At 37.2% G+C, this 27823-nt stretch overlaps 1 protein-coding gene across 3 annotated transcripts in view; it reads left to right on the forward strand.

The window, feature by feature from the left end:
- Window positions 1-27823, forward strand: part of LIPK (lipase family member K) — a 56162-nt gene that overhangs the window by 18693 nt on the left and 9646 nt on the right. Inside the window, exons 2-8 of one of the 3 annotated variants that reach the window (XM_037496992.1) lie at window positions 9061-9175; window positions 11993-12110; window positions 13026-13224; window positions 16367-16476; window positions 17490-17626; window positions 22291-22437; window positions 24261-24332. In XM_037496992.1, the coding sequence (XP_037352889.1) occupies window positions 9071-9175; window positions 11993-12110; window positions 13026-13224; window positions 16367-16476; window positions 17490-17626; window positions 22291-22437; window positions 24261-24332 (888 nt within the window). In that variant the 5' untranslated portion in view covers window positions 9061-9070. Of the gene's footprint in view, window positions 1-9060; window positions 9176-11992; window positions 12111-13025; window positions 13225-16366; window positions 16477-17489; window positions 17627-22290; window positions 22438-24260; window positions 24333-27823 lie in introns of those variants that run through there. The other 2 variants (XM_037496991.1, XM_054690302.1) reach the window with 2 other exon arrangements.

Below are 27823 nucleotides of genomic sequence, written 5' to 3' on the forward strand. Positions count from 1 at the left end.
TTATAATTTCTTTGAATAAACTCTGTGTTCTCTGTTTCTCTTCCCTTTTTGTGATTCCATTATTCCTATGTTGCTTTTCCAAATGGAGTCATATAGTTCTCAAAGTGTTTCTGATTTTTTTGTGTGCTTTCTTCCCCCTGGGTGCTTTTTGCATTATCTTAGCAGTCACTGATTTGATACCCCACATCATCTATTCTGCTTCCCTAGCTTTCTCTTTAAATTTAAAATTCATCTATTGAGTGTTTTACATCCTGAATCTCAGTAATTTTCTTATTTAGCTGTTCATTAATTTTAATTCATTCATTTTTCTGATTTTTTTAATCTTTTTGATTAAATTTTCTGAGTTTTTTTATATCACTTTGACTTCCTTTTCTTCCATCTTTTTAATTTTATTATGGCAATTTTGAACTCTCCATCTAACAGGAAAATAAAAATTTCCATGCCCTTGTGGTTTGATTTTGGAGAGTTGGTCTCTCCTTGTGATTTCATGCTTTTGAAGTCTCAATTTGCATGTGTTGTGGAGTGGGTTTTTTCTTTTCTTTTCTTTTTTTTCTTTTTTGGCCTGTCCATTTTGCTGCTTTGAAGTTATGAAAAAATAAACCAAGTGGGGAATCAACCTGGAGGAAGCACCCTAACTTCTCTGAACTTACTTTCCCCCTGTAAAGTGTGTGACTCCACAACATTTTGATCCTCCCTCCCTTGGACCACTGGCTGAGCATCAGTGCAGCTATTCTTAAGGAAGCCTCCTGCTTTCAGCCCACAGCTTCCTGTCATTTCTCCCTACTGACCTCTCATCCAGTCAAGCATGAATCTCCCCTGTATTCCTTTTGGTGGAATCTGTGTTGGTCTCTGATGTCTAAGGGGTGCTCCACTTTTATCTCAAGCCACAATTCTTGAAAATAGCTGTTACTAACATTAGCTTTTATCTTTGAAGCAAGCTTCTGAGGTACACTGCACAGGACATGTACGGTTAGTCCCATGTGTTATATTGAATAGGAAAAGAAAGACCCACGCTAGAAGTTTTCTGTCTTTCCTATTCTTGTATAGTTCTTCCAGTTTTTTCCCAATACCTGTTTTAATTCTACACTGTGATAAACTTTTCCCGCTGTCTTCCCAGTTGCAGAAATGTTGATGTACAATATGGTCTAGTTGAGAACAAAAATAATTGAATTAATAATTGTCATAAATGTTCTGTTAATATGTCTCTGGGGGATATACAGAAATATATAATTCAAGTGCTATTTGTCTAAGCTCTACTACAAACTTTATCTGCAATTGAACATAGAGAAATTGCTCAAATATAGCCAGTTTTAAGGCAGATGTGAAAAGACAGCACTAATTTGTCCAAGTGTGTTTTTTAATGTATTATTATTTCTTGAACTTACATCCTTTTGTTTTCCTTTTTCTTTATTTTGGCACAAGAAGATAAATCTTTCAGTGTATATAACCTGGTAATAATCGCATAAGTGACATTGATTCATTATAATTTTGAATCGTTTAACCTTTGTCAAAATAAAAGATGAAGCAAAAAAAAAATATTCCATTACTGATGACAGGAAAGCCAGATTGCAAGTCTTTAATGTTCCACTTGGCCTCCTTATATATATAAAATTTTCATACCAATTATGACATCTCACTTGGTTTGTGAGACTATCATACATTTAATTTAAATTTTATTATATATATTCATGTTGATTTTATCTTATGACTTTCATTTGATTACTAGGTAACCTGTGTACACAAGGTAGTTTCATATTTCTAGACACTATCCCATTTCAATTTTGTCACTGATAAGTACTTTTTTATTTATTTATATAAGCACTGGGTACAGTCAGAAGCGTGGGAGGGTGAGAGAATTCTCCAGAGCCAGAGCAGAGAATAGAACTGGCAGAGTGACAAAGTACACTGCTGAGGGGAGCAGTGGGTGGCAGGAGAGATCTGCGTGCCATGTGGGACCCTCGCCTGGTGGCTGGAGATTGAACTGGTGCTGCAGAGGCTGCAGGCAGCTTTGCAACCCAGCGCTCAACCGCTGCGCCACCGGGGAGGCCCTGATAAGTACTTTTTACTTATTTTTTATTTAACTTGTTAATGAAGTACCACTGATTTACATCCCTGTTAACATTTTTAGGCTATAAGATTTCTCCCCTCAGGTGTGGTCACTGTAGATCTCCCTCTACCAGAGCACTCATAGTCATCCACCATAGTCCATTGTGCTCCCCCCACCCAATTCTCGCCCCTACCCATCCCTCCCTTTCACCCTCTGGGTGTTTCAGATCTATGATCAGCTTTCAGAGGTTAATTTTAATGTTTGTCCTTGACTGACACTTTGCTTGGTTTTTCTACATTCCACATAAAAGTGACACCAAGAATGTTATACTCAAATCCATTAAGACAAAATTGTTCTTCTGATCCAATCTTCCATACATTTATACTGTGCCCAAACATTCTAATGTCTATTAATACTTTGAGGATTTTCATTATTTTTTTTAATTGCATCAATTTTTATAAAAGTTGATTTGGTTTACAACACTGTATGAGATTTAGAGGTATATGCGCCTCTCAGATGTGTGTTACCACACCACACCCCCCACCAAAGCACTCATAATCCTATCATACCACACCCATCATCAAAACGCTCATAATCCTACAGTGGGTTCAATCAGTTGAACCCACACTTGATCTCCGTTGACTCCCTCATGCTCTGCTAAACTCAATTTTGGAGTCTGATTTCTAGCATCTGTTTCTTTATTTTGTTGCTCTATTTTCCAAATTGAGTGAAAACACTGAGTATTATTCTTTCTGGTGTGACTTAATTTGCTTAGCATAATCCTATCCAATTCCATCAATGATGTTGCAAATGGCAAGATTTCATCTTTGTTTATAGCTGAGCAATACGTGAGCAGTATTCTATTGTGCATATATTCCCACCCTCTTAACCCACTCATCTGTTGTTGAGCAGTTAGGTTGCTTCCATATCTTGACTATTGTAAATTGTGCTACAGTGAGCATAGGAGTGTATATTTCCTTTTGAATTCTTTGCATTCCTCATAAGAGTGGTATTGATGGATCATTTGGTAGATATACATATATATATATTTTAAATATTTATTTATTTAGGCATACAAAAGCTAGGATACAGGCCAGAGATGTGGGGGGTGGGGGTGGTGAGAAGATTCACCAGAGACAGAGTGGGGAACAGAACAGGCAGAGTGACTGAAATACACTGCTGAAGGGAGCAGCAGGAGAGTCAGGAGAGGTTTGCTGCATCATGTGGGTTGCTCCCTGGCCAGCCAGGGATTGAACTTGTGCTGCAGAGGCATCAGATTGCTTCATAGTACAATGCTAAATCCCTTGCACCACCAGGGAGGCCCCGGTGGATATATTTTTAATGTTTAAAGAAACATTATTGAGTTAACATTGGTTCACAATATTGTATATGATTTAGACCTGTTGGATCTTCTCCTTCATCACACCCACCATCAAAATACCCATAGTCCTCTACCATAGTACATTGTGCTCCCTTCCCAGCTTGTTCTCTCCCTTCCCTCTCCCACTCTGATAGCCTCAGTTCTAGGATCAGATTTCTAGGATTTGTTATCTGACTTTATCTGACCCTTTGGTTTGTTTCTATCTACTCCATATATATAAGTGACACTATCTGTTATTTGTCCTTCCTTTCTGATTTATTTCCCTTAGCATAATCTCATCCAGTACCATCCATATTGTTCAAATGGCAAGAGTTCATTTTTTTTTCTTTTTTAAAGTTGAATAGTATTTCATTGTGTATATGTATATATATCACATCCTCCCAATCTACTCATTTTTTTCCCAGTTAGGTTATTTCCATAAGTAAATAGAGCTGCAATGAACATAGGAGTACATATATCGCTTTGAATAAGTGTTTTTGTGTCATTTATGTAATTACCTAAGAGTGGAATTCCTGGGTCATTGGTAGATCCATTTTTAATTATTTTGAGAAACCTCCATACTGTTTTCCATTAGGGATAGACCAGTTTACATTCCCTCCAATACTAGTAAGAGGGTTCCTTTTTCTCCAAGGCTGTGCCAACACTTGTGGTTTCTGGTCTTTTTGATATGGATCATTCTCACAGGTGGGAGGTCATCCCTCACCATGGTTTTGATTTGTATTTTCCTGATGATATATGGTGATAAATATTTTTTCATGAGCCTGTTGGATATCTGTATATATTCTTTGAAGAAGTGCTGATTTAATTCCATTGTCCATTTTTTGATTGGGTTATTTGTTTTCTTTGTATTGAGTTGTTGAGTTTTTTGTATGTCTTGTGTATCAGTCTCTTGTCAGATGTATGGTATGCAAATATTTTTTCCCATTCAGTATGCTTTTTGTTTGTTTGTTTGCTTGGTTAGTTTTAGTGACAGTTTATTACACCGTGCAGAAGCTTTTTAGTTTGGGGCCTCCCTGGTGGCGCAGCAGTTGAGCACTGGGTTACAAAGCTGTCCGCAGTTCGATCCCCGGCCTCTGGCGAGGGTCCCACATGGCACACAGACCTCTCCTGCTGCCTGCTGTTCCCCTCAGCAGTGTACTTCGTCAGTCTGCCTACTCTGCTCTCCCCTCTGGCTCTGGTGAATTCTTTCACCTTCTCACGCTTCTGACTGTACCGAGTGCTTGTATAAATAAATAAATAAATCTTTAAAAAAAATTATATAAAAAAATAAAAAGAAGCTAAAACTAAAAAGAAGCTTTTTAGTTCGGTGTAGTTCCAATGGCTTATAGTCTCTTGTTTTTCTTGCTATTATAGACAAATCCATAAAGACATCACTGATAACTATGTCATAGATTGTTTTACCTATCTTTTCTTCTATGTATTTTGTGGTTTCAGGACTTACATCCCAGTCATATCTATTTGAGTTAATTTTTGTGTGTAATTGGAGATAATAGACTAGTTTCATTCTTTTGAATGTTGTCTAGTTTTCCCAAATCTATTTAGTAAAGAAACTTTCCTTTCTTCAATTTGTATTCTTGACTCCTTTGTAGTAGATTAAATGGCCATATAGATGTGGATTTATTTCTGGTTCTCAATTATATTTCATTGGTTTAAGTATCTGTCGTTGTCCCAGGACCATACTGTTTGGGTTATTATAGTTTTGTAATATATTTAAAAGCCCAGGTTATGAAACCACTATTGTTCCCCTTTTTTGTTAGGATTGTTTTGGCTATTTAGTGTCTTTTGTAGTTCCATATGAATTCCAATATTTCATCTATTTTTTGAAGGATCCCATTAAAACTTTAATTGCACTGAATCTGCATATTGCCTTGGGTAAGAGAGCCATTTTGACAATGTTAATCCTTCCAATCCATGTGCAGGGGATGTCTTTCCCTTTCTTTGTGTCTTCTGTTTATTTTAACAATGTCTTTAGGTTTCACTGTACAGGTCCTTCATCTCTTGTTAAGTTTACTCCTAGATATTTAATTCTTTTTCATGCCATTATAAATGGCATTGTTTCCTTGATTTCTTCCTCTTCTAGCCCATTATTTGTGTGTTTTATATATTGATTTCCATTTCTTTATTTTGTTAAATTATTTATTTATTTATGCACACAAGAACTGAGGTACAGGTGAGAGGTGTGGGGTGGGGGGCGGTGAGAGGATTCACCAGTGACAGAATGGGGAGCAGAACAGGCAGATGGACTGAAATACACTGCTGAGAGGAGCAGCGGCCAAGACAGGAGAGGTCTGCTGCACCATGTGGGTGGCTCCCTGGCCAGGGATCAAACTCATGCTGCAGAGGCTGCGGATAGCTTCACAGCACTGTGCTCAACCCTCGCACCACCAGGGATGCCCTCTTCCATTTCTTTTAATTGCCTTATCATGGCAATTTTGAACTGTGTAGCTGATAGGAAGAAAATATCTTTCATTCTTTGTGGTTGGTTTCTGGAGATTTGTTCTCTTTTTGGTGGAGTATTCCCATGAGGACTCAAGGTCCTGTGTATCATATTTTTCTGTTCTCCCATTTTTAGCTTTTTATGTTGTTATGTGTTTGTCTTAAAGGTGCTGTATTTCCACTTTTCCAGTAGATGGCACCATCTGTCAAGGAGTACTAAGCTGTAGTTCCTTGTTCTTTGGTGGAGGATATGCCTGGAGGGGTCTGTTGCTAGTGAAAGTAATATGTGTGTGTAGGGGGTGGGGGAGGGCGGGGTAGTTGATGCCTGTGTTACCAATGCTGCTCCTGCTTTCTGGGTCTCAGATCCATGTCTCTGTAGACTTTAGGCCAGACTTTCAGGTCAACTTCATTCTGATGCTGTCAAGCACAACTTGACTGTATCAGTTCAAGTCCAGGAGTTTTGGGAGGGGTGTTGATGTTCTGTTTTATCTTCTTCACTGGAGAAGCTGTTTACCTGTCTTACCGTAGCACTTTCCCAGCTATCTCCCCACGGTTAGGTGCACACTAAGCAACTCTGCCCACTAGGGTTCACCCTACTAAGGTTACATGGATTTGGACAACATATTCTGCTCTGCCCACTTTCTCTAGGCACCTCACCAAGCCATCTACCTTTTGTTGTGTAAACCTGAATTTCCTCAGCTTCTCTTCTGTTGCACACAGTCAAAATTGGTCTCCAATGTCCAGGAGAGGTTTTAGTTTCACCCCAAGTCATTAAATCCTCTGAGTCCAGTGCCCCTTTGGGCTACTTTAGATTATTCTCCCGGGAGTGAAGCAGGGAACCTCCTCTTACTCTATCTTGGCTCTATCCCCTAGAATAATTTCATAGGAGGGAGAAAGAGTCAGTGAAAATAGCATGGAGCAAAATAAATCTGATTCAAAATCAAAATTGACATTTTCTACCTGTGGACATGCAACAAGGCAATATTCTTTTGAAAGTCTTAAATTTTCTTCTGGCCAAAGTAGTTAAGGAGAATGACAGAAAACAACTCTTAGAGAAAGAAGAATTTTGGGCAATGGAGTATACTCACAAGTGGTCACATTCCACGTATTATCTTTTTCAGGCCAAATCTGAATAAGTCTATGGCAGCATTTATTATCATTTCAGAGGCAATTTGTCTACATAAAACTTCAAAAATAAGGTTCCAATTTTGGCTACTTGCATTATTTTAACCCTTCTATAATCACACAGATTTTTTTCCTCTGAACTTACTGTATCTTTTTGGTCTCATGCAAATGACTTTATAACACCCTTTTGCTTTTTAAATAAAATGAGGATAACAATTCTTATTCCTTAGGATTATTTTGAAGATAAAATATGTATGGCATATATTTGGCATATAAAAGGTGCTCAATACATAGTTGTAATAGTAATAATCATCATTACTGTTGGCTATGCTTTTATTATCACTTACAGAGTGATTCACCAGAATCAAGCTATTAAGAACAAAATTCAACTAAATACATTTTAAAGATATTATTGTTTTATTCAATAATTTATGGATTTGGCAACCTGAAATCTAGCCAATATAAAGAGATTCTAAGGAGTTGTACAAAATGAAAACATTTTATAGGAATAAGGGAGTATGAACAGGAATATGGAAGTACTGTTAGATGAAAAGAAAAAGGTTGATTATTATAAGATCACTTTCTTTTAAAGGATGACAGGATCTATCACTCTATCTTGTGTTTTTAAGTGATTGCTGATTGAATTGAGATTTTATTTCTTAAAACTGTAATTAAGTTAAATCTCTGGTGATATGAGCCCTTAAAATAAGTAATTCCATTTTGTTTTTAACACTATATTAATTGCACAAATTTATAGTGTTAATATACAATTATATATCTAGCATAAATATCATATATTATTAATTATAGGTTAATTATATTAATATATATTAATGCATACGATCAACTGAGTTTTTGACTTTGACAAATCCAAAAGAGGAATTCAAGGAATTTTATATAATAGAAGAAAAAAGTACTACTCAAAAAAATCTCCTATTTGCTACAGGATAAGAGTATCCATTCTCTCATTTTGTGAAGAAAACGCAACTGATTAGTAGATAGAATTTTCTAACATAATTTGAAGATGTGCATTTTGTAAATATAGTAGTAATGGAGGGTTTCTTGCCAAATGCCCCTCAGTTATTTTTGTAAAGTTGTTTATTTATCTGTTGTTTGTTTTTAAAGGTAAGTCGTTTCACAATACAATGGGGATATATTCATTATCTTTTCCCTCATAATTTTCACAATTTTCTATTTGAAAAATGTCTTCTTTCTTACATAAAGTTATACTGAAATAGAAAATTAGAAAATTCTTCAAATTAGAAAGCACCAAAAATAATTCATCTAATTGTAATTATAATTTGATGCTTAGTTATGTTTTCTCTTTGTTCATCATTGAGCTCAAAATTATGTGTTACTTACATTGTGTTTTTTATTTAATATAATATTGTAGAGATGTCACATATCACACATAATATTTGGTAGCTGAAGTTACATTCTTCCTTGCCCATAATTATTTTACCAATCTCTTATTTTAAGAAATTTCACTATTTTAATATATACCAAAGGGAATAATTTTATAAGTGCTACTTATAGACATGTTATTTTCCTTTTGGAGAGAGTCCTATAAATAGGATGGTTGAGTGAAAATATGAATATTTTTAAATTTGGAAGACATGTTAATAATTTCTTTCAATCAAGGTTGTACCAATGCTCACTCCTGCCATCAGAAAAAAAAATAATGACTTATCTCACAACTAGAGATATTAAATGTTCTTTGATTAATACATTAATCAAATTATGTTTCTTTTTCTGCAAATTACACTTTCCTTCCTTTTGTCCAGTTATCTATTGGAGATATAATTGATGCTGGTAATTTTCCTTTCTTCTTTACTTCCCCCCTTCTTTCTTTCCTTCCTTCTTCTTTTTCTTTTCTTATTAAAAAATTACCATTTCATATTTTTCATTTCATATTTTTCATATTAAACATATTACTTGTTAAACACAACTTGTTAAACACAAGAGAAACATACTTCTGTTCCCTTCTAGTGGTGTTGTAGAAAGATTACACCAAATTTCATGTTGAGAATTTCTCGGTGATGATAGACATATTAATATTTCCTTTCTCAAGCAGACCTCAAATGTGGCAGCTTTTAGCAGTAGCATGCTGGATGCTCCTTCTTGGACCTATATATGGTACTCACAAGCAAAGAAGCAAGACAAATCCTGAAGCTAATATGAATATTGTAAGTTGCTCAATAAAACAAAACTTTGAGATAAGGAATCACTAATGCATCATAATTTTAGATAATTGGCTTGCCTGTCTTGTTTTCATCAGTTCCTGTGGCTTCTAGCCACGTGCTTTCTCCCTTTTCCATGGCGCAGCTAATCTAAGAGCTGAAAGAACTGCCCAAAGTTGAGGCAAAAATAGTCCTTCTCCTGGTGACTTGAGCTGCCACGTGATGGTGGTTAACTGAAGAGAAGGCTCATGACATCATGAAGATCAATAGAGTGTTTTTGAGTTCTTCCTTAGGCTTTACTACAGCAGTTTTTTTATTTGACAAGCTGCATTAGTGTACACTTTTAGTTTAGTAAGTCAGGGTTGGTTTTGGTTGCTTATAATATATTTTGCAGGAATTCATACCAGAAGTCTTGGCATAGTGTTAGCAAAAAAAAAAAAAAAAGACAAATGCCAAATGTACTCAAAGACTACTTTCCAATGGGTCATTCCATGTTTCTCTATATATTGTGCACTGATGATGTCCTCAAACCCATTTTATTAGAACTTTTAGAAGAATGGAAATGTCAAAGTGTTTTAATAAGTGTCACTTCCTATTCTTCTGTCCAAGCAAAATCCTTGATTGTCTACCACACTACTAAACTCAAGTTCATCAATATGTATCCTCAAATCCAAATTTTTCTCTTCTTCCCACATTCACACACAATCTCTTCCTTCCTGTTCTGGGTGCTTTTTGACTCTTAATTATTCCATAATTGTAATAAGAATAATAAACATTTATTAGTGCCAGGCACTGTTCCAGATACTTTATGTATAATCATTATATGAAATCTTTGAAGCACTACTGTTTTTACCTTTATTTTACAGTTGAGGGAAATGAAACTAAAACTAACTTGCCCAAAGTTGTGTAGCTAACAAGAGGAAGAACTGTTTGTCAGTGTGTCTCTAGAATCTGGATTAATAAAAACTGCTTTATTTATCCTATAATGGGGCCTCCCCGGTGGAGCAGCGGTTGAGCGCTGGGTTGCGAAGCTGCCCGCAGCCTCTGCTCCCCGGTCACCGGAGGAGGGTCCCACATGGCGCGCAGACCTCTCCTGCCGCCCGCTGCTCCCCTCAGCAGTGTGCTTCGGTCCTTCTGCCTGCTCTGCTCCCTGCTCTGGCTCTGGTGAATTCTCTCACCCTCCGGCGCTTCTGACTGTACCCAGTGCATGTATAAACAAAACAAACAAACAAATAAATAAAAAAAAAATGCCTCTATTTAAAAAAAAAAAAATTAAAAAAAAAATTATTTATCCCTATAATGTATACATACCTCCTGTGTGCCAGACACACAGGCAAATATATAATCTTCTTGTAAGGCTTATGGCTTGAGGCCAAACTTACTTTTGGCTTTAATTCTTTCTTTATCTCTTCCTGGTGTACAATCTCAGATTATTGATTTCCTCCAAATTTCATTTTCTCAACTGTAAAATGGGTCTAATTCTATCTCAAAGATTTATAGAGGGATTAATAAAACAGAGGGCATAAACCATTCTTTATGCAAAAGATAACCCCCAGATAACTGGAGCAGTATCTGCTGTTTATACCTCTAGATCCATTCTGTTCTTTTACAACTTTCACTTGCCCAAGAAGCTGATCTAATAAAACCAAGTTAATAAACTCCAGTGACCTTTGGTTTTCAGTTCAGTTCAGTGCAGCCAATAGAAATCTTGAGCAGGAGACCAGAGGAGGGAGGAGAATGAGATCAGATGATTTATGGCCCTGGCTCTCTCCCAAGGTCACCTTAGGCAAGCTCTCACCCTTTGTTTTAAAGGTCACACCTCCTCTCAATGTGACCTCTCTACTTGATTTCTTGATGCTGGATTCTGTTAACCACTCCTCCCATCTCTCTTCAGGTATAAGGCTGATAATAGCTCACTAGTTACTAGTCAGAGGGCCCTGCACAAGCCCCTTCATTTGATGACATATAAATTTTTTATCAGAATGCTTTAAGAGTGAACTAGTATGCAAAGCAAGAGGTATGGTCAACTCACCTTACATAGTCCATACTTTGCATACATTCTTCTTTTATTACAGGGCAGGGAAAGGGGCACCCCAGAACCCTCAAACTGCCTGCTCTAAATAGATTCTGCCATCTGCTGCATCAAGACAAAACATATAAGACCTTTCATGGAAAGGAACTTTAATATAATTAGTGAACAATAAAGAAAAGACAAAGAATATAGTTTCTAAATAAGCACCCAAAATTACCTGTCCTTTTGTGGATAAAAGTCCACCCAAATTGGACTGGCCCAGAGCAAGGCCCAAAATCCTGCCACAAGTCTAAAGCACCTTCTGGCAGGGACCCATAGAAAGGGGTCAGAAACAGCCAGACAAGTCTGGAAGGAAAAGAGCAAAATCAAAATCAAGATGAAAGCTGCCATTGTCATCCTCCCCACGGGTCTCTCACCCACATCTGTGTCAACAAGTTCAGGACCAAGAAGCAAGTGAAGCTCTTCATGTGTCTCTCTGCTCCATGTGCATCCTTCAGGTCTCCTCTTTACTCTCCATCCTGCTTCTTTCCTTCTTCAGTCTCCTCTCCAACTTCTCCCTGCTCAGCACACCCTCCTTTGGGTGGGGCAGGGAACCTGGAACCTCCCCTTTTCCTGGGCACTACCCTCTTACACTTTTAAAATCTTCTTCTAGTTAACCTGACTTCCCTGCTATATTATGACCCAATGCATAGATGAATAGTAGGATGTGATTTAAAGTACTGTATTGAAATGCATGTATCAAAGTCAAGAGAGTGCATCATGAAGTGTATAACTCTCTTCCCCCTTTTCAGAGCGAGATTATTTCCTACTGGGGTTATCCTTATGAAGAGTATGATGTTGTGACAACAGATGGTTATATCCTTGGAATTTACAGGATTCCTCATGGGAGAGGGTGTTCAAGGAAAACAGGTAGGATTTATTATGAAGATGTCATGCCTAATTTGGAAAGTCCTAGATGCGCTGAGAGTAGCAAGGCAGATTTCATTTTGAAATAGAACCAAATAGAGGAAGAAAATATCACATTTCTCTCTATTACTTCATTTGCATAACCCTTTGGAATTTAAAACAATTTTCATATATACTGCTTATTTTTGAGAAAAACAATTCTGCAATCAGATGCTTCTTGAGAAATAAAGGCTTATAATATAAATAATAATCACAGAACAAATATTTATTGTGCTAGACAGTCTTATTTATTTAAATTTTGATTTAATTCTTAAAACTACACAGTGAATTAGCATTTTTTATCATTCCCCATGACACAGATGTTAACTGAGGCACAAAGAAGTTAATACAAAGCAGAATAGATTTTGAACCAGAGCAATATGATTCCAATACCTAAATAGTAGTTCAATCATTATATATAGTCCCAAATTTATTTATTTATTTAAAGGTTTATTTATTTATGTATACAAAGAGCTCGGGTACAGGCCAGAGGTCTAGGAGGTGAGAGGATTCACCAGAGACAGAGTGGGGAACAGAACAGGCAGACTAACCGAAATTCACTGCTGAGGGGAGCAATGGGCAAGACAGGAGAAGTCTGTTTCACCATGTGTGCTGCTCCCTGGTGGGCTGAGGATCAAACCCATGCTACAGAGGCTTCGGATTGCTTTATAGTGCAGTGCTTAACCCCTTGCACCACCAGGGAGGCCCAGTCCCAATTTAGAAAGAGAAAACGAAAGCATAGAGAAGATAAATAACCTAAATTGGTGCCAGATTTCATTTTTCAATCTGTCTTTGATACTACAGGAAATCAGGAAAGAGAATGTTCTTATAAACACTGAGGAAGTTCAGACATGAATTTTTGTCATTGGTGTCTTGCAGATCCAAAACCTGTTGTGTTCTTGCAGCATGGCTTAATCTCATCTTCCAGTTGCTGGATCTCCAATCTGCCCAACAACAGCTTGGCCTTCTTTCTGGCAGACAGTGGTTATGATGTGTGGATGGGGAACAGCCGGGGAAACACATGGTCTAGAAAACACTTGAAATTTTCAATCAAATCACCAGAATACTGGGCATTTAGGTAGGCAGATACCCACTAAGAATAAAGCATGTACTTTGTTCATTATATGAAAAAATACCTTTTGATTTCTCCCTTCCATCCAAATTCACACAATGGCCTCTACAAGAAAGAAATAATTATTTCTTCCTCTATGTAGGCTTTCTTCACCGTGAAAAATGACCTTATTTTTCCTCTGATGTTTGACTTAAAAACTACACTTATGGCATGTATGTGCATGTAAATTATTTGTTAACTGAAATATAAGTCTCAATAATAGTTGAGGATTCAAACCTAGAGTGCAGTCCAACCAACAGAAGCTACCCCGTGAGATCTGTTCCAGTAATTATGAAACATTTTTAAAAAAGTAATTTTTAAAAAGATTTATTTATTTATACAAGCACTGGGTACAGTCAGAAGTGCAGGAGAGTGAGAGGATTCACCAGAGACAGAGCAGGGAATAGAACAGGCAAACTGACAAAGTACACTGCTGAGGGGAGCAGTGGGCACGGCAGGAGAGGTCTGCGTGCCATGTGGGACCCTCGCTGGCGGCCGGGGATCGAACCGGCACTGCAGAGGCTGCGGGCAGCCCCCCAAAAAGTAATTTTTATTACATAAAAAAGTTGACATAAAAAGGTCATTATTCATGGGTGGAAGGGCTCTTCTGGAATTAAAAGGTTTAGATCTTTTAATTTCCTGTTTGTTGATACTCTGTGTGCAGAGGAAGGCAAATGCTGGAGTTTAATCACTTCCTGATTTCTAAAGAATGTACTGTGAAGAGGCAAAAGCTGGCTTACCATTGTTTAAATTTTCTATACCCAGCTAATTGGTCGTTAGTGGGGGTTGAATGGCTAGTTTATCTGCAGGCAGCATTTTTTTTTTTTTTGCGCATAGCTGCTTCACAAAATAGTGAAATGCCTATTTTGATTTTGTCTATGCAGATGGCTTTCTAAACCAGCAGGGGGAGCTAAACACCAAGAGGGAGAAAACTCAAATTTCCAAGAACATTTATGATATATTCACATATGAAAAAAAAAAATGCAAAAGTTAACATTAGAAAGTTTAGTTCCAGAACTATCACTTTGTCAGTCTGTGCCCCACAGGAAATTTACATGGTACCCTTACTAAAGAGGAAAAAATAAAACCGAGCAAGGCTTCTGGTGGAAAATTCTGAGACCCATAAGTTGATGACAAGTCTCTCTCTGCACATACAGAGCATCAACATATCTTTAAGTCAAAACAACAGGAAATTAAAAGATCTAAACTTTTAAATTCCAGAAGATCCTTTCCACCAAAGAATAATGACATTTTTTATGTTAACTATTTGTGTAATAAGAAATTACATTTTTTTTTTAATGTTTCATGACAAGTGGATAAATATATTTATCCACTGAGTAGTCACAGAACTCTTCCCGCAGGAGGGGTGCTGAAACCTGTTCCTGGAGTCAGATCCTGGGGCAATAAAGACAAGGCTGATCACAGAGACTAAAGAGCAGAATTGGGGCCTCCCCGGGGATGCAGCGGGTTGAGTGCTGTGCTGTAAAGCTATCTGCAGCCTCTGCAGTGCGGGTTCGATTCCTGGCCAGCCAGGGAGCTACCCACATGGTGTGGCAGACCTCTCCTGTGTCCTCTGCAGTGCGGGTTCGATTCCTGGCCAGCCAGGGAGCTACCCACATGGTGCGGCAGACCTCTCCTGTGTCGCCTGCTGCTTCTCTCAGCACTGTCTTTGGTCTTTCTGCCTGTCCTGCTCCCCACTCTGTCTCTGGTGAATCCTTTCACCTTCCAGCACCTCTGGCCTGTACCCCAGTTCTTGCATAAATAAATAAATCTTAAAAAAATAAAGAGAAAAATTGGCAGCAATAACCCTTGGGGTACTGTCAGCTCTAGCAGGTAGCCTGGCTTGGTCACAAGGACAAAACCCCTATGCTGTGTAGGACCATGCTGTGAAGGTCACTTCCATGGCCTCACTCCTGGCTTATTCCTGCAGTCATTTGGCATTTCCTACTTCCTCAGTATGGATGTGCCATTGCACTATTGCATATATCAGGATGTGGTAAGTGAGAGCTTTCTCAACTGCTCATGTGAAAAACAGCACCTGAGGTGATCTATAAATACAAAGATTACCAGATTTCTTCCCTGAAAATTCTGATTCAGTCAGTCTGTCTTGGCTGAGGTCTGTAAATCTGATTGCTTTGTTCTGATTTTTAAATAAGCATTTCAGGTAATTTTACTTTTCAAGTGAATCTGGTGAAGCTGCTATAGAATCAAGTGAAATATAACTAACCTTTTAGGAAAAGCTTCTATAGGCCTTTGCATGTCATAGTTTTCTAGTTCCAGTTTCTTTCTTTTTTTCTTTTTAAGATTTAATTGTTATACATAAAAGAATTGGGGAGTAGACCAGAGGTACAAGTGGGGGCAGGTGAGAGGATTCACCAGAGAGAGTGGGGAGCATAACAGGCAGATGGACTCAAATACACTGCTGAGGGGAGCAGCAGTCCAGTCAGGAGAGGTCTGGGCTGCACCATGTGGGTTAGCTTGTGCTGCAGTGGCTGGTGATAGTTTCATAGCGCTGTCTTTAACCCTTGCACCACCAAAGAGACCCTAATTCCTTCCAATTTCTTAACAAGATGACTCTTACACTCAAGATGATATCTTCAAGTTTCACAGATGTATGTTATCATATTGACCCTGGCGTTATATTTAACAAAAGTTAACTATCTATGTCTGCATTTAATGCATTTAAATATTGTGGGTTGGGCCTCCTAAGGTGGTGCAGCGGTTGAGCACTGGACTGCGAAGCTGCCCGCAGCCTCTGCAGTGCTGGTTCGATCCCCAGCCACCACCGAGGGTCCCACATGGTGCACAGACCTCTTCTGCTGCACCCGCTGCTCCTCTCAACAGTGTGTTTCATTGGTCTGCCTGTTCTGTTCCCCACTCTGGCTCTGGTGAATTCTCTCACCCTCCTGTGCTTCAGACTGTACCCAGTGCTTGTATAAATGAATAAATAAATCTTAAAAAAATAATAAATAAATATTGTGGGCCTAAAAAAGAATATTCTATTATATAGATGAATAGATGGAAAAATAGGTAAAGATAGGGAGATATAGATATTGCAGACCTAACAATGAAATCTTTCTTCCATTTCTTTTGTTCTTTTCTTTGGCAGTCTGGATGAGATGGCTAAATACGACCTTCCAGCCACAATCAATTTTATCGTAGAGAAAACTGGACAGGAGCGACTCTACTATGTGGGCCACTCCCAGGGCACCACAATTGGTGCGTTTGAGGCAGGTGTGACCTAAGAGTGTCGGGGTCATCTTCCATGTTCATGAAAAGAGTCACGATTCCTTCACTCTGCAGCATCTAACTAAGGGACTTGAGCTGGGAAACCATTTTCTCTGGCTAGTTTCTGAAGAGTAAATAAAATGAAGATGACAATGGGGATTGTACCCCCCAGGACTGAACTTGGGATTTATATATAAGCCTTAGAGAGAGAGATTTGTGAATTCATTTGTGTATCCAACACACATTTGTAACACACCTGGTTAGATGCTAGGGGGCCAAGATAAATATGGCACGTGTCTTTCCCTAAAAAATCTCAGCCTAGTAAGAGACACAAACAAGAAAAGCAGAAAATTATAAAGCCCAATGATTATATCACTATCAGTGTGACTTGCATTTCCCAGGAGATGCTGGCATAAGCTGGAGTCATGCTGGCCAAGAGACTCGCCCCCCTCGTTGCTCTTTAATCAGTTAGAAACCACACTGCCACCAACCATATTGCACCGGCCTCTTTTCTGTGTCTCAATCCTAATCAGGTTCCTGGTGTGAAGTAGTTCTTTATATGTACGTACTATATCCTTCATTTTACATGCATTCTCTCATTAGAGACAACAAACATTTGAGGCCATTATTATCCATATTTTACAAGTGGCTGAATTTACAATAGGAATTCTTTCAACTGACGATAATGTCAAATAGCATCTTCAGTTCTACAATTTATGTTATAGTATGTATAGTTATATATAATATGTCTATAATTAAGTCTTCAAAATAATCTCCATGTAAGGATTTTACATTCCACATTTAAAAATTGAGCAAGCTGAGACTCATGTAGCAGAAGTAACTCACCTTAGTTTTCACAGCTGGTGAATGGGAAGCCAAGATTATTGACTAAAATAGTACTTATTCTGAATTGGTTTTTATTTGTTTTGTTTTTAATATACTGATTTTTATAATCTAAAATGAGTGATGACCTTTTTTTCTAAATCTATCTTCTTCCATTTCAGCTTTCATAGCATTCTCTACAAATCCAGAGCTGGCTAAAAGAATTAAGATATTTTTTGCATTGGCTCCAGTTGTCACGGTAAAATATTCCCATAGTCCTATGAGAAAATTAACCACTCTTTCCAGAAAAGTAATCAAGGTATGTGACTTCCCTGGTTTGACTCTATAGTAATTAAAACCAACTCTATTTTAATTGCCAACTTAAAAAGAAAAACAATTATTTTCACTGATTTCAAGAGTAAAGAACCTAGGGCCTCCACGGTGGCATGGCGGTTGAGCACTGGGTTGCGAAGCTGCCCACAGCCTCTGCGGTGCCAGTTCGATCCCCAGCTGCTGGGCAAGGGTCCCACATGGCGCGCAGACCTCTCCTATTGCACGCTGCTCCCCTCAGCAGTGTATTTCATCGGTCTGCCTGTTCTGTTTCCCGCTCTGGCTCTGGTGAATTCTCTCACCCTCCTGTGCTTCTGACTGTACCCATTGCTTGTATAAATAAATAAATAAATCTAAAAAAAAAAAGTCAAGAACCTAAGTCAAATGACATTTTACAAACTTCTGAGAACATTGTAGGTGGTTAAGATATCCATGTAAATTCACTGATGATGTACAATTTTACCAACAGGATTTTTTTTACCCTATTGTCTATTTCTGCATCCACAGCCTATTCTCTTATGTCAATCCTTAATCATAGATAAATGAGAGGTCATTTGAGTAATTGACTTATTTAATCTAGAAGGTAAAATTTCTCCCTGATGCCCCCTAAAGTTTTAGGGATAGTAAGCTGTAGTAGTTGAGATCAGAACATACAGGCAGATGGGAAGCCATTAGCTGGGTAAATTTGGTCAAGACCTTCAGTGTTTAATATATGCATATCCTTTAGAGCCATGTCTTACACATTAGAAATCTTTAAAAAATTCCAGCTATTATTATTGCTGTTGTGATTTCTAAAGAAGAGATTTTTTTTTTCTCCATCACTAATAATCAAACTTTTCCACTTGCTCACACTTCACAGATTCTCAGTGTGTCAAATCCTCAAAACTTAGGGAATATTCTAGGCCCCAGATTCTCTCTGCTAGCTAATAGCTATCTGATACTATCATTTACTCAGTTGAGATGAATTTATCTCTATGTGTCGGTGTGTTATCTTGTTGATATCAACATGGGCTGCCTCATGGCAGACTGAATGTCATCAGACTGTTCAATGATTTCAGTGAAAGTCTGTGAAGTGAAATAATTTTAGAGAAGTCAAAGATTTTGATTGGTGAGAGGTAAGCAAATTAGCCCATGATGAGTCAATTCTGTATTTATACAACCCAGAAAAACAGATATCAGGGGAAATGTTCCAATTTCCCTCTTAGTACTTGGGCTTGTTTAAACCTCAGAGATTTCAGTCCAGGCTAGTTTCAAAAAATTGGGTAAATAACACTGGATATCTTGCTAAATTATTTCAGCATTCCCAACAGTTCAGATATTTTGAGATGGTGGGATCTCTCCATTCTTCTGAATTGGCACAACTGTGCTTCAGTTATAAATGCTTTAGCATGACTGTAGTGCAGTTAGTTCAATTCAATGAAAAGCTATCTAGGCGCTACTATTGCAAAAGTATGATATCAGGAAACAGGTCTGACTATAAAGATACTTCAATCAATTGGTATCACTGAAAACTAGGGTACATGTAAGAGTGGTAAGAGGTTCAACCAAGGAGCTAGTGTGGGACAGTAAAAGGGGAGCACTTATGTCATGTTAAGGAGTTTAGATTTTTTTCGCAGTAGAGGGAAGTCATTGGTGAAATTAAGGAAAGAAATGGATTGATCAGATTTGTCTTTTTTAGATATATTGCCCCCAAAGAGTTTTAACTCCCAATAGAACTACTACTACATATGATCCACTGATTCCAAATAGAAATTTCAGCATCAACCTAATGTTAGAGCAAAGAAATTGTTAAACAAATTCTATCTGTTGCAATCACAGAAGACTTCTGGGATGAGACAGTATTTGATTTTGGGTTTAAGGAAAAGTTTCAATATGCAAGCTGGTACGGGAAGGTTTTCTTAACTAAGAAGGAAACAGGAACAGCATTGAAGTAGCAAAGTACAAGCCTTGGGAAACCAACTGTTTTTACATGTGAAAAGCAGTATGAGAAATAATATTGGAAATGTAGGAATAGATTCTGTATGTACTTGAGCTTCTGAAAGGTAATGAACAAGATTCATTAGTTTAATATAGAAGGTATTTGCACAGGGGAATGACACCTATAAGATCTTTTTTAGAAAGATTCTCCTGGTAACCAAGAGTGGATGGGAATAAAGGCCATCAAGAGCAGCAAACATGAGGAGAGTGGGTATGGGATTATTATTACACATCAGCTGACAGGTGTTTGGTAATTTAGGTCAATGGAACATGAGGATGGCTGGGCTTTCTCCTCTCCTGTTACCTAAATGTTCTCAAATATAGTGTACAACAAAGTTTCTATAATTAATAATACATACTTTAAATTGGCTGCGAATAGATCTTATATTCTCACCATAAAATACAGTTAATTATGTGAGATGATGGATGTGCTAATTATCTTAAACTCCATAATAATTCCGTAGTGTATGTTTACATCAAATTAGCAAATCACTTATATCAAATCATCATATAGTTTATAGGCATACAATTATAGTTGTCAATTATTTCTCAATAAAGTCATAAATACACTTATAAACAAACAAACAAATAAATAAATAAATAAAATGTGTAGAATTTGCCAGGTTGTTTGGGAGATTCATTAGCTTAATATGTGTTTCAGCACCATACCTGGGCTCTAGCAGGTGCTCAATAAACATTATATTGTACCATCAACTGATTTTACTTTTAGAATCAAAACCATGGCCCTTGGCATTTCTTATCTTCTGTTTACCAATTAATCATCCTTTCCTTCCTTCCCTTCCTTTTGCTCCATTCTCTGTGTTTACTACTCCTATTATTAAACTGTCATGTGCACAATTACACAGGAAGAGTCACCATTTGGTAAGTAGATTAAATAATCATTTGGTATTGTCCAAGTGTCCCAGTGATTATGACAAATGAAGAAGAAGGGAGACAAATTAGATAATGTCTGCAGGGGCTAATTATTGCTCTCTGGACTTAAAGAAGTATGACTTAAACTAGCTTAATATATCATAATCTCTGCAGTTTCTCTGCCTCTCTTCTCCTCTTCTATTTTTCTTCTTTCCTCCCTATACCATAAAGGGATAGTGAAGTTATGGTTTATCATATTTTCCTTTACTGATTCATGGAAAATCAAATATTCCATTAAAAGAATAATATATTTTTAAACTCAGACCTCAATAAATAACACACAGTAGGAATTTACTAGATTTAGTTTGCCAAGGATAGTATAAGATATTGTAGTACATTAGTATAATAAAAAAAATAAGTTGGGGCCTCCCTGGTGGCACAAGGGGTTAAGCACCGCACTATGAAGCTATCCGCAGCCTCTGCAGCACAAGTTTGATCAGAATTCAATCCCCGGCTGGCCAGGGAGCAACCCACATGGTGCAGCAGACCTCTCCTGACTCGCCGGCTGATCCCCTCAGCAGTATATTTCGGTTAATCTGCCTGTTCTGTTCCCCACTCTGTCTCTGGTGAATCCTCTCACCCCCCACACCACCCCCCGCATTGCTGACCTGTACCCCAGCTCCTGTATGCATAAATAAATAAATATTAAAAAATAAGTGATAGTTATTATTGTTTTTCAGTTGTAATTGCTAGTTAATAAAGAATTCCAGGAGAAAAATATGCCAACTTTTATAAGTACAGTAAACCTAAATATTTTAATAATTAAAAAAAATTTTTTCAGCCTCCATGGTGGCCTAGGGGTTAAGTCTCAGTGCTATCACTGCCGTGCCCTGAGTTCGATCCGCAGTCAGGGATCTATAAACCACATTTGGCACAGCAGACCTCTCTTGTCTTACCTACTGCTCCCCTCAGCAGTGTATTTCAGTAAATTCTCCTTTTTTCTGCTCCTCGCTTTGTCTCTGGTGAATCTTCTAACCCCCCAAACCTCTGGTCTGCATCCCAGTTCTTCTATGCAAAAAAAAGCCCGAACATTTTTTAACTTCATATCTAATTTATTGTCCTCTGATTATAAAAGAAGTTATTGTGAAACAAAAGCAGCATTTTACAGGGATTAGATACTAATTTATGCCATAATTTAAAGGGATTCCTAAAGTTCAAAAGGTAAGTTTAAATCACAACATTACCAGAAATTCCACTAATAAAGATTCATTTCTTTGGGTGAAGCATTTGCCTGTAGAAAGAGTTTATTAAAAGATTCTGGAATGAATGACTCCTTAAGTCTATATCAGTCAATCGTTACAATAAGAGTCATTGACTTTACAATTTTTAATTGGTTCTAGAACAGTATAGGAGCCTTTTAAACATGACCTATTATCTTTATAACAGTCCTTCCTAATCAACACTACTTTTCCATTTTATGGTTGAAAAATTCAACATAATAGAAATTAAGTGTTTCCCTAAGGTGTAAGAGATAGAATCCAGAATGACTCCTAAGTCTTACCAGTTTCCTCTGGGAATTGGTTTTTCAGGGGGCATTCCTAAAAACAATCCAAATAAAGAATCCTGGGAACTGCATCAAGAGGTGAGCTGGGAGAGCTACAAAGATGAAATGTAACAGGAGTCTTGGTTTCACTGAGAACTACTGCTGAGCAGATATGACCTCCTGTCCAGTCTTTGAATTATCTCTTGATTCTTGACATCCCCATATATGAAATTTGATGATGTCTTAAATTGATATTGCAGGGGTTATTTGGTGACAAGATGTTCAGGCCTCATACATTTTTTGAACAATTCTTTGCTACCAACTTCTGCAACAAGAAGCTATTTCATCGCATGTGCAGCAATTTCCTATTTAATGTGGGTGGATATGATGCAAACAACTTAAACATGGTAGGTATAAGTAGTTAGATGAGGGAAAACTATTGCTTGTTACAAAGGGATGAGGAGAATTCATTCTAGATTACACAGAAGCCACATTTCAAGGTCTTCTTTTGACTTCTTTTGACTCCTGGAATATGATAAACATGTTGATGGTCTCCGGTCAGAGTAGAGTTCACCTCCTCTATTAGGAAGAGTTGAGAAGGTTTTGTGGATGAACATTCTCACCAACTCTTGCTGTTGGCTAAATTGCCACACTGAAAAAAAATATTTCATTTAGATTAATAAACCTATGGTTTTAAAATTTATCTTGCTGTACCTGAGCCCGATCTCAATCCCACTAGAAAGAATTTCAGGGAGTGAGTCCAGTCATGTATTTTTTGTTTTGTTTTTACCAGTTTTCCATTTTGATGGCTAATTTGTAAATAGTCATTTTGTAAACCACTTATTTCTTTAATCCAAAGGTATAAAAGGATGGTTCTTCGATGACAGCTACAGATTTCCTGTTCAAGGGGAACTGAGTGTTGGAGTACTTGTTGAGTCCTTTCCAACTTAACCGAGGTCCTTTCCTTTCTAAGCTACTACTACTGATTTGAAGGGTGAAAGGGACAAAGACAAAAAGCTACTGTTCACTACTCCCCAGCTGGAGAGTAGATACATTTGATATGCTACAAATCTGAGATGGTCTCCATATAGCTCTGAGACTTCTGCCCAGAACCTCCACTCCCTGTCAGTGGAAAACATTGATGAACAGTCTCCTTGCTTTTCAGCAAGATTTATAAAAATATAAAGCATGCCTTAGCTAATGCCTTTTCACATTCTTTTTTCACTTTATCAGTTTACTAAGGAAACTGTTTGCTTATCACTTATATAGAAACATAGCATGCCAATAAAGGCATACCACAAAAGCAGAGCTAAGTAAAAAGATCTTTAAACAACAAAAAGAGATTTCTGAAGCACCCTCTTGTCATGACCTAAGAGTTGGGTAAATACAAACCTCATAAAATGACACCTTTGACCAGTCAGTGGGGAACATCATGGTACATCTATACAGTCAGATTGCCTTTTTCCTTTGTTGAGGACAATGGAGTATTATGGTGCCTGAAAAGAGGCTTAATTTAGTGGCGCATAACCAGGCATGCATAAATAGCATTGTTGGAAATTTGAAAAAATATTCATGTCCAGCACTCACCCTATAGATCTTCATATTGATTCATAGGTTTGGGTAGCATATAGGTAGTTGAATTTCTTTAAAGCATGCTTCTGATGCTCACTTCATGGAACAATCGTTCTTGTGTATATATTTTTTGAAAAACAAAATACAGTTGAAAATATGAAAGCGTCAAGTTTTTACTTACAGAAAAAATCTGAATATTAATAGAGGTTGAAATATTAGATGGATGGATGATATCCCATAGGCTTTCAAAGAACCTGGTAGAATATTTGCCACATTAAGCTAGAAAACAGAAGGAAACAGATCTGTTCTCCATGTCTTATGATCAACAGTTTCTCGGACTGTCTTTAGGAAATTCACACAGAGTGAAGGAGAGGTCATTGGGACTTCTATCCCTTGATCTGCTATGCTCTTGGTAAGACTGCAAAGAAAAATTGCTTTACATCTGTCTTTGACCAGGGGCTTTATGAAGACAATAGCCAGGGCAGAAGAATAGAGCTATGAAGGGAAAGGTTCTTAAAGATGGTTTCTTTGGCTGATAGGTCTTCAGAGGGTATGGTATGTGCTTATTCCTTAAAAAACAAAATCAGATTTACTTCTGGTATGATGATGTGATTATCTGATTCGCCTCCAGATGAAAAATAATCTTTTTACTTTGCAGAGTCGCTTGGATGTTTATTGGGCACACAGCTCTGCAGGGACATCTGTACAGAATATGCTGCACTGGGCCCAGGTATGTGCCTCCTTATGTCACACACACACCCTTCTCCGTAGGATCCCGATGAGCACCGCCAGAGAGTTCACTGCAGGGTTTCTCAGACACTTATTACTGTCAGGTTGATGTTTCTGGAATTGACACTAACTCATTTTGATTTCCTTTATTTCCTCTATTCAGTATATATTCAGTGTCTGGGGTTTGGACATGGTTCCCAAATAATCTGACTAAAATCTGGTCCTTAGATGACTCCAAACTGCCTGTTCTAGGAAAAACTTGTATTTCCTCTTTTGAGAAATCAATAATTTGAACTAAACTTTACATAATATAATAAAGGTTATTTCAATTAACACATAAGGCATTTCAGATTGGAAAAGGTATATTATTCCAAAAAAGGTTGAATGCCAAGGGTGATTAAAATATGGAAAAGGTATATTACTCAAAAAAAGTTGAACAGAGTAGTCATGATAGATAATACAGGAAAACAAAAGATTATAAGAGATTTCTAGAAACAACCATATGCCAATAAATTTGATAACCTTGTAGAAACGAATAAATTTCTAAGTCAACATAATCAACCAAGACTAGCCCAGAAAGAAACATGAACTGAACAAACCAATCACAGACACGGAAATTGAAACATACTAAAAACATACTAAAACATATGAATTTTACCAAATTTTTAAAGAACTGATACCCACCAGCTCAAATTGTTTTTAAAAATACAAGGAGAAGGGATCCTCCCTAATACATTTTAGGACACCAACATTATCTTAATGCTGAAACCAAATAGATAACACAAAAAAAAGAAAACTATAGAACTTGGTGAATATTGAAACATTGATATAAAAAATTTCAACAAAATACTAGCAAATCAAATTTAACAGTATATCAGAAGGATTATACACCATGATTAAATGGGATTCATTGCAGGAATGCAATAATTTTTAATATATGTAAATCAATCAATGTTATATACCTATGCCAACAAAAGTAAAGATAAAAATTATAATAATTATCATGATTGTCAACATCAATAGATGCAGAGAATATATTTGATAAGATTCAATATCCATTTATGATAAAAACTCTAAACAAGATGGGCACAGAAGGAACTTGCCTCAATATTACAGTATATATAATATAATCTACTGCAATATAATAATATATCACATATGTATATATAATACTGCAGTGTTTTTTTTAAAGATTTACTTCTTTATACAAGAACTGGGGCACAGTCCAGAGGTGCAGGAGGGTGAGAGGATTCACCAGAGACAGAGCAGGGAGCAGAACAAGAAGATGGACCAAAAACACTGCTGAGGGGAGCAGTGGGTGAGATAGGAGAGGTCTGCCGTGCCATGTGGGTATTTCCCCGGCCAGCTGGGAATCAAACCTGCACTGCAAAGGCTGCAGACAACTTCACAGCATTGCGCTCAACCTGCTGTGCCACCAGGGAGGCCCATAATACTGCAGTATTTTTATATCTCTCTCTCTATATATAATAAAGGCCATATATCACAAACCAGTAGCCAATATAATACTCAATAGTGAAAAACTGAAGGTTTTCCCCATAAGATCTGGCACAAGACAAGGATGCCCATTGTCACAACTTCTGTTTAACTTAGCACTACTGATTTTAACAAGAGCTATCAGGCAAACACAGGAAATAAAAGGAATATAAGTAGGAAAAGAAGTGAAATTATCACTATTCACAGATGATATGATATTATATCTGGAAGATCCTAAAAACTCCATCAGATGTTATTAGCAACAATAAATATAACAAAATGACATACTACAAAATCAACGTACAAAATCTATACCTTTTTTAGATACTAACAGTGAACAAAAGCAAAAGAAGTCAAGAAAATAACTGTATTTATAATTGCTTGAAAAAGAATTAAATAACTTGGAATCAACCTAACATAGGAAGTAAAAGATCTATACAATGAGAAGTACAAGACGTTATTAAAGGACTTAGATGGGAACATAAGGAAATGGAATGATAGCCCACAGTCATGGATGGAGAGAATCTATAAAATAAAAATGACTATCTTGCATGAGATGATATACAAATTTAACACAATCCCCATCAAAATCCCAGGAGTGTTTTTCAAAGAAATTGAACAAAAATTATTGAAATTTATGTGGAACCATAAAAGGCCTTCAATCACAAAAACAATCTGAAGAAAACAGAAACAGAGGTATCGTGTTACCTGTCTTCAAACTTAACTATAAAGCAATAATGTTAAAAACAATATGGTGGGCCTCCCCGGTGGCACAGTGGGTTGAGTGCAGCACTGTGAAGCTGTCTGCAGCCTCTGTAGCACAGGTTCAATTCCTGACTGGGCAGGGAGATACCCATACGGCGCGGTAGACCTCTCCTGTCTCACCTGCTGCTTCCCTCAGCAGTACTTTCGGTCCGTTCTGCCTGTTCTGCTCCCTGCTCTGTTTCTGGTGAATCCTCTCACCCTGCCATGCCTCTGGCTTGTTTACCAGCTCTTGTATTAATAAATAGATCTTAAAAAAAAAAAAAGGCAGTATGGTATGGGCACAAAAATAGATACATGAACAAAACTGAAATCCAGCACCTAATCTATGATAAAACATCCTGGACCATGAAATGTTTGGAAAGACAGACTCTTTAGTAAATGGTGCTGGGAAAATTAGAAAGTCACATATAAAACATTGAAGTTGGATTACTTGCTAACACCATACACAAAAGTAAATAGCAAATGGTTCAAAGATTTAGATATAAAACCTGCAACAATAAAATACATAGAAGAAAACATTGATGATACATATCAAGATATCAACAATAAAGATATTTCTGGTGACTCAACCCTTATGTCAATAGAATTAAAAGCAAAAATTAACAGCAGGAATTACCTCTAGTTTAAAAGTTTCTGTACAGTGAATGAAAATACAAGATTATTAAGTAGACACCTACAGAATGGGGAAAATATTTATATACTATATAACTGATAAGGGATAAATAGATAAAATAGAAAAAAAGCTCATACAATTCAACAAATAACCCAATTAACAAATTTGCAACATATATGAAGTTAATTCATCTAAAAGACTATCATTTGAAAAAATGTTCAACGACACTCTGATAACAGAGATGCAGATTAAAAACTACAATGAGATACCATTACCATCACACACCCATGAGAACAGCACATACCAAAAAGACCCCCAAAACAAGTGCTGCATAGGAGGCAGAGAAAAAGGAACCCTGTTACACTGTTGTTGGGAATGTGCACTGATAAAACCTTTAGGGAAAGTTATCTGGGTTTACCTTAAAAAATTAAAAATGGAAATTCCATATGCCTCAGCAACCCCACTCAGGCATATACTCACAGAATATGACACCATCAACCATAGGTTCATGAAACCAAAAACTCACATTCCACAACATGCACAGCAGCCTTGTTTACAATAGATAGAACATGGAAGCAGCCTAGATCTCCTTCAACATATGATTGGATCAAGAAGATCCA

This window comes from Talpa occidentalis, unplaced genomic scaffold (genome assembly GCF_014898055.3).
Source record: "Talpa occidentalis isolate TD23 unplaced genomic scaffold, MPIMG_talOcc4v2.1 talOcc4.8, whole genome shotgun sequence".
Lineage (NCBI taxonomy): Eukaryota > Metazoa > Chordata > Mammalia > Eulipotyphla > Talpidae > Talpa > Talpa occidentalis.